Source organism: Cyprinodon variegatus, unplaced genomic scaffold (genome assembly GCF_000732505.1).
Source record: "Cyprinodon variegatus isolate N-32 unplaced genomic scaffold, C_variegatus-1.0 Scaffold90, whole genome shotgun sequence".
Taxonomy (NCBI): Eukaryota; Metazoa; Chordata; class Actinopteri; order Cyprinodontiformes; family Cyprinodontidae; genus Cyprinodon; species Cyprinodon variegatus.
Window position 1 is genome coordinate 96935 of NW_015150543.1, and position 7660 is coordinate 104594.

Genomic DNA, 7660 nt, shown 5'->3' on the forward strand with positions numbered 1-7660 from the left:
GCCGCCTTTGTAAATTAGAGTGACGTAAGGGGCCGCGTCTGTTATATATCTACTTAACTGCAGGTGTTTTTGTCAGCAAAGCCAACGAGAATTCACATAGAATCGCTTGTTAAATCTACCTGAGTCGTGCTCTTGTTTGCGCTCTTTGTGCGTGCGCGCTCCCGCTGAAGTTTCTGTCCAAACAGGTTTGCCCAGCGGACACACCTGCGTCAGGAGCTAAAAGGAAGCGCTGTTGAGCGCCTTCTTCATTCTGTGTGTGACCTCTGCGGAAGGCGGACGGAGACTTTGAGAAGAACTTTTATTCGTTTGTTTGGGAGGAAAAAAACATTATGAGAGGATTTATCCTTCTATCGCTGGCTGTCTTTGCAGCTGTGGCGACTGTTGACTCCTGTAAGTAAAATCAACTGAGATTTTTTTTTTTTTAATTAATTTATTTTTTTTTGTAATTGGTTTCATATAAATGTAAAGGTTTATTCCGAGTTTAATATCACTAACCCTGAAAAATAATTAGTAGCATTATTAAACCAAAAACCTTGAGGTTTTGGTGAAGGTGGGGGTTGGGACCTCGCCCTGGGACTTTGTCAGGTTGCGGAAACCAACGCCCAGGTGTTAAACAAACCTGCCAGTCTACCTGTTTGTGCTGCATACTTTTTTTTTTTTTTTTTCCCCAACCCAATGGAGTATTTTATTCTCATTGGAAAATATACCCATTATGTTCTAATTTCAAATTGGTCTTGTTTCTTTGTCTAGGTGGAGTCTGTGAAACAATGAAATGGGCCACCTGTGAGGAAAATTCAGGTAACTGTGAATGTAAACTTCAACTTGATACAACCGTCAAGCAATTGATCAACTGTAAAAAACGTGAGTATACTACGCCTGTTGTGACTTGTATATCTGTGCAGTTTGGTGGTGTTCTTATAGTCCTTCCGTCTTTCACCTTTAGTGGTTCCAAAGTGCTTTTTGATGAAGGCTGAGATGCAAAGAGCCAGGGTGGGCCTCTCTGTCAGGAGCATAGCTGGGAAACCAGTCGAGACTGCCTTTGTGGACAATGATGGGATCTACGACCCAGAATGCGAGAATGACGGCAAATTCAAGGCCAAGCAATGCAACCGCACAGAGGAGTGCTGGTGCGTCAACAGTGTTGGTGTCCGCAGAACCGACGTAGGAGACAAAAACATCCAGTGTCCTAAGCTGGTGGAGACCTAGTGAGTAAATCCTCTGGCGTTCAGAGCTGGATTTTGAGGAAACGTTGTCTGACATTAAATTTGTCTCCCTCCCCCCTCCTACAGCTGGATTCGTGTTCAGCTCAAGCACAAGGAAATTAAGACTACACTGAATGAGGATAAGTTGAAAGAGTAAGTTTGTGTAATGCCTCTTAATTCTTTTCAGTGTATTTAAGACTTTACCTCCTAATGTAAACTTCTGTTGCTTCCACCAGGACCATGGGTAACTATATTTCTTCACGTTATCAATTTGACAAGAAGTTGATTGATACCATTCAGGTCAGTAACTTTAACCCATGACCAGAGGATTTTTTTTACCTCTTTCAGAAATGTGGCTTATATTATGAAACAGTTTTTCCTAATGAGGCCTTTTTTTGTTTTTAGTATGACCCTGATGGTCGCTTCATTGTGATGGATGTAAAGAAGGAAAAGGGGGAACGCAACACTGACCTTGGCAACATGGCCTACTACCTGGAAAAAGATGTAAGCTTTTAAAAGGCTATGAAACCGAATGTTTTGAAACATGGATGTTTATTTTGGACCCAAACTTATGTTAAATTCTCTTGTAGTTCAAGGTCCTCCCCCTGTTCTTTGATGAATCCCTGGTCAGTCCCCAAGTAGACGGCCAAAAATTGGAGATGGAAAAAGTCGTAGTCTACTATGTGGATGAGGAGGCTCCGACTTTCACCATGAAGAACCTCTCTGGAGGAATCATTGCAGTCATTGTTGTGGTGGTGCTGTTAGTGGTCCTCGGACTAGTGGCTCTGGTAAGTGCACCACCCTCTAAGATTACAGAAAGTTAAACCTCCAGAAGGAAGTCATGCAGAGCTCTAATCCTTTTTTTTTTTTCTTTTTTTTTTCTGCGTAGTTCTTGCTTAACAGACGCAAATTAAACTCCAAGAATCGGGTAAGGGAACGTCCTCTCAGCTATCACCTCTAATTATCTGCAATAGATTTATACAGATAAATGACATGCCTTTGTTTTTCCTAAATATAGGGAAGGAATGACAACCTGTAATGCAGCAAGGAGTCTATGAAGAACCTGCTTGGCCTTGAGAGGGAGTCTGCCTTTCTTTTATTTTTTTGTTTTTAGGCTTTATTCAAGAAATGGAGATTGCTTCCAGAAACCCCTTTCTTCTGGTTGCTTGTTTATTTATATCATGTGGAAACTCTCGGTACAATTATCCATTAATGACTTTTTTTCTTTTTTTTTTTTTTTTTACGTTTTGAAGCTGTATGATGTAATGCTTTTTAATGTTAGACTCTGTTCAATAGTGGAAAATTACTCGTCATGAATTGTACAGTTTCTTATGTTGTTTATTGACTTTGTAATAAACTTTTAAAATAATTTGGTTTGTTCTTCTGAGTTGTTTTTGTGTAGATGGATGCAGTAGATGACTCTTATCTGGAGCATAAACCATTTTAAGTCTGTGATACTAATGGTTTTGTCAGGCAAATATTTAACTTCCACTGGAAGGTAAAGATTTCAGCCTGGGGAATGTAGCCTGTGTGAAGCACCTGTGAAGAAATTAGTTTCCTTCATCCATGAAATCATTTTCTAAAATATGCTTTTTTTTTTTTTTTTTCAGGCAATCTTTTAATCCCCGATTTTTAAACAGATTTTCATACTGGGGGGGAAAAAAAAATTGAGTTTAGGTGCGTTTGTCCACTAAACAGTTTTCTGGGAACTCTCGGATCCAGCGAACTAACCAATCGAACCGGTTTGTCTGGTTGCTGAAGTTATGACACACATAGGGTTTTCCAAGGAAATGGAAAATTCAAAGCCTGGAGAATGTGAAGACAGTCGTCAAGTAAAGAGTCTGTAAGGGGAGGGGGTGTTTTAAAATTTTCCAGAAAAGTGTTTTTAAGTAAACAAGGCATTGTATTCTTCAGCTCCCTTTGGCCTCTCCCAGTTTGTCCCCTTCATCTCCATAGCAACAATGCCACAGCCAGTCTGAGTGGCTCAGACAGGTTAAGGTGTCGTATATCTTCCCTCCCCCTCTCTCAGTGGAATTAGGGTGTGTCAAAAGCTGCTGGTACCTGTTGCAGGCATTGACAAACATTCGGCTTCAAACCAATAAGGCAAGAAAACGAGTGAATGTTTTTGTCTTTTAAACTGCTTTCTACAGGGATTATGTGACTCTTGTTTACTGATGCTGTTTACATGGTTGTACTACCACTCATTTATTCTGATTCCAATTTTAAAAAAGCTACACAGAATTTTACAAATCTAAAGAAAAAACAATTATAGACTTAAAACTGGGAGCACCAGTTTTATCAGCCTGCAGCATCAAGTAGCTGTTTTCCATTTCTCTATTGGTTTCGAACATTTAGTGATTTTTTTTTTTTTTTCCTCATTCTTCCTGGCAAAATGCTTCAAGCTTAGTGAAGTCTCATTTGACAAATAATGCAAGAGTTTAGCTGAGCTGTTCTAACACATGATTCAAATCTTTTCATTTAAGCTCTGGGTTCTTGTCTGCTTTAGGAAGAACTTCTGCCCTGATCTTGTGTTTTACATGTTTGCTTGCGGGATTGTCTCACATTTAACTCTGAACAACTTCCCTTCCAAATAACCTCCTCACAGCATGATGCTGCCACCACTGTGCCTTATGAAGATTTTGTGTTCACGGGCATTTTTCAACCATAAAAGCAAAGAATTGTATAAATTTTACCATCTGACAGAAAACCTTCTGGTTTTTAGACATTGTCCATGTGAAATAAACATAAAAAAAACCCACATTTAGCCATTGTAATGCATGCAGGAAATTATCACTAGACATTTTTTCCCCAATCTTTCCAGTTTCATAATTTTCACAGCTGGAAGAAAACTGCAAATTCCCTCCATGTTTACATCTTTATGTTAAAGTTGCCTAGAATATTGCTGGGAAGAAAAACTCTTGCCCAAGTCTTGCAACATGATCAGTCTACTTTTGACTTAATTCAATTGAATCTACTTTAAAGTATCCTGATCAAATCTAAAAACTAAAGTTTATTTTTAATGTTTTTGTCAAATGTTTGGATTTTAATGGATGTAAATCTCTTTAAGCCCTAAATTGACTGTTTCAGATCAACTGAAACTTGTCAACAAATGTTCAAATTGTTTTCACAAAAACACTCCTGCCACATCAAATTGATCTCAAGATATCACTAATCAAGTTTTTGGTTTCAAAAAGCAACCCCCCTTTTGCAATCCTTAGAACAACTTTAAGTCTATGTTAAATTGGTATATAAACATTTCACAACGGGAAAAAAAACCCTTAGCTTGCTTTCTTCAAGGTACAGAAGAGGATTAGGGCTAACTGATTTTAAAATTTTATTTCAGTTTAACATGGGGAAAAAATCAGAATTCTGACTTTTTTCTCAGAATTCTGACTTTAATCTCAGAATTCTGAGATTAAAGTCAGAATTCTGACTTTTTTCCCATACTATACTGAAATAAAATAAAAAAAATCAGTTAACTTTTTTTTTTCCAGTGGCCCTAATCCTCTTCCGTGTCAAGGACATTGTTCCTTTTTACGAAAAGCCAAACTGTTACATTAGACAAATGAGTAATAAGGTCATGAGTTCTATTCGAAACTAGAACTTTGGTGACTTTGGCACACTGGAGGCCCATCTCCGCATGGTGAGATGGGCTTACAGGCAGTACTCATGATGAGGGGGATATGGCATCCCCCTTCTTAAAAAAATCTTTAAAATTATCTCTCTTCTTAAATGACCATCCCCCCATACCATCCCCTGTGACATTTTATTACTGAATGTGTAAAATTTCTAATATATATTAACAGTAATGGCAATAATATTGCCCTCTCAACATTTGGCGGGCTGTGGGCTTATGAGTAGCCTGAGAAAAATAGATAAAATCAAAGAAGTGTCCTACCATGACTTTGAAGCTGATCCCAGAGGGAAATTAGTCCTCTGAAACCCTGTAGGGGCAGTGATAGCTATGCCAATCCAGGGACTGACTGCAGTTCTACTGTAAGGTGCCTTGGTAAAGGTCAATGACCGGCATACCTGACATGTTACAACCATACCATGCATATTGCTTTAGGTTAATAGATTATATTAAGTAGGCTCTGAATGCTTCCAAAAAAAGAAATCCATTGTCCCCCTTCTTTTTCTTTTTTTTACTTTTACAACTACACTACTGCTTACAGGGGGCAAAACCGTCAAAGTATCCCAGCAGTTTTAGATTAAATCAATACTCAAATGTAAAGAATTGAAATCATGTGTAAAAAAAAAAATACAGAAACTGTGACATTCTCTTGAAAAAAAAAAGTCTTGCTGACCGAAGGGAGTCTGCTGATTCCAGCTATTCTCTTTCGCAGAAAGGCCTAAAGGGCGTGCAAGATTAAAGTTTACCACTCTGGCTGGCTGTTGAGTAACTAAAACACAATGAAACCTACTTTATATTGACAGATTCAAAAGACAACCAACTCAGCAAATCTGAGGAGGAAAGAGGAACTGGTGCATACTAATTCATTGCACTTCTTGTATCCATACATTTCCATTTCAATTGTTTTTATACTTCCTGTTTACTAATTGTACGCCACAGTTCAGGCCAAAAAACTAAAACAGTGGCAGAAATGTCCTCCTTTGCTTCGCTCTAACCATGACACCTAAGGATTTCTGAGCTGAAACACAGTTGTATGTGCGACCTTAATGTACTGATCCTGAAATATAACTCGAAAGTATATGATGACATTTCTAACAAAAATACATCTGATTTTTGGTCCAGCTTCCTCCGATTGCAGTTTAATTTTTTTAATTCAACATTTAAACATCTAATGCAGCTTGTATCCTCGTTACAGGTATGAATGTTAATTTCTGTTGTTAAGGATTGTATAATTAATGCTTCTAATCAAGCTCTGAACTGGAGGTAACAGTACTCTGTAGGATGCTTCTAATTATTGGTGAACAGCACTGGACATCTTTATGCTCTCCTCCTACATAAGATGATGGCAGCACATTTTTTTTATTTTCAGAAGTTAATCATTAACATAGTGAGACTATGATCTCAGTCCCGTCTGCTCCTCCTTTATGGCCGTTTGTTGATCAATTAAAGCCTAAGGTGTGACAGTTTTTTTTTAAACAATTAAGCTCTTTGCTATTGTAGTTGGGAGGGTGGAACACCGGTGTTCCACCCTCCCAACTACACTATGGATTAATTTACATATGATCGGACCATAGTGATCACAAACACACCAGATTTCACCTCTGCTCCTTTCAAATACTCTATATAAGCCTTTCAGACCTAAACGGGCCAGAACCAGCCTCTTACCCTGTGTTTGATGTTGTCTCAAATGTGCCATTTTTACCAGAAGTATCTAAATACCTTTGACTGTTTGAAAGTATATCTTATTTAAATATTGGTTGTTCGCATTGAGTCTCTTCTCTGAAACGTAAGACAGGGTTTGGGAAAAATATCAGAACATCGTTTTTCCAGGGTCGGTCTAAAGCATTGTGGTCCTTTACTTTCCAGTCTTCTTCTCTGGTAGGCTGATCGCATGTTCATTGGGCATCTTCTCTAACAAGGACGGACTAAAGGCTCCAACAGTGTTTGCTGTTCTTTGATGTGACTCTGAACAGCGTCTGTCCCTTTCAGCCAGCACACAATGAGGCCATCTCTCTAAAAGTCTTTCACTGGCGCCAGGATTGACTTGCAATTATTTTAGCATTAAGAGAAGATCATGTTCAACTTTGACCTGAAGGTGCCCAGATCATCATTCTTCCACCCCTTTGCTTGAGAGTTAGTATAGGGGCTTCATTTTCTGCTTTTTTTATCCACACATATTACGCTAAGCATAGTTGTATCTAGAAGTTTAATAATTCATTTGGCTGCGAGACAGCTGCCTTTCTCCTTCAACCTTTATAAAAACTAACATTATCTTTTACGTCTTTCCCTAATTTTCTCATGAACAGTCTCTAACATGCTGAATGCAGCCATGTAGAGACTGACAAGGACATCTCAGCCTGCTTTCATTTGTTCCAAGCAATTACATTATAATTTGATATTGTAAAAGGAATAGATTGTTGATTCATGTACGACTAACTCTGCCTTTTTCTTAAGGCTCCCACAATAAGAGAAACCCAACAGAACCGATCCAAGCCTGATCAGTGATAATTATTATATAATATGTATGACCACCGTGGCAGAGGATGCTGTCCAGGTTTCAGTCCATCTTAGACAATGACTCACATCCTCTCCATGACACACTGGTCCAGCAGACGAGCTCCTTCAGCAGAAGACTCTTCCTACCCAGATGCACCACAGGAAATCATCCTACCTGTGGTCATCAATCTCTATAACGCCTCCCCCCAGTAACTGACATTTATGCACTATTTTTGCACGTCACGTATCACTTTACTTGGATTTATCACTTTAGTTGGATTTAGTTTTTACATATGCATATATATTTATATGTATATATATATATATA

The 7660-nt window shown here is 38.5% G+C and overlaps 1 protein-coding gene across 1 annotated transcript; it reads left to right on the top strand.

Annotated features, from left to right (window-relative positions):
• Window positions 1–112: 112 nt before the first annotated feature.
• On the top strand, window positions 113–2571 carry LOC107084008 (tumor-associated calcium signal transducer 2-like). The gene is made up of 9 exons (XM_015373634.1): window positions 113–390; window positions 751–861; window positions 944–1205; window positions 1290–1355; window positions 1439–1502; window positions 1608–1706; window positions 1793–1990; window positions 2092–2130; window positions 2221–2571. Exons 1-9 carry the CDS (start codon window positions 330–332, stop codon window positions 2239–2241), a joined length of 921 nt encoding a protein of 306 aa, XP_015229120.1. The 5' UTR covers window positions 113–329; the 3' UTR covers window positions 2242–2571.
• The last annotated feature ends 5089 nt before the right edge of the window (window positions 2572–7660 follow it).

Bases quoted from the DNA above. Each gene is read 5' to 3' on its own strand.
- LOC107084008 (XM_015373634.1), top strand. From the start codon at position 330: ATGAGAGGATTTATCCTTCTATCGCTGGCTGTCTTTGCAGCTGTGGCG. The intron at 391-750 runs GTAAGTAAAATC...TTCTTTGTCTAG, and splicing joins TGTGGCGACTGTTGACTCCT to GTGGAGTCTGTGAAACAATG. The intron at 2,131-2,220 runs GTAAGGGAACGT...TCCTAAATATAG, and splicing joins AATTAAACTCCAAGAATCGG to GGAAGGAATGACAACCTGTA.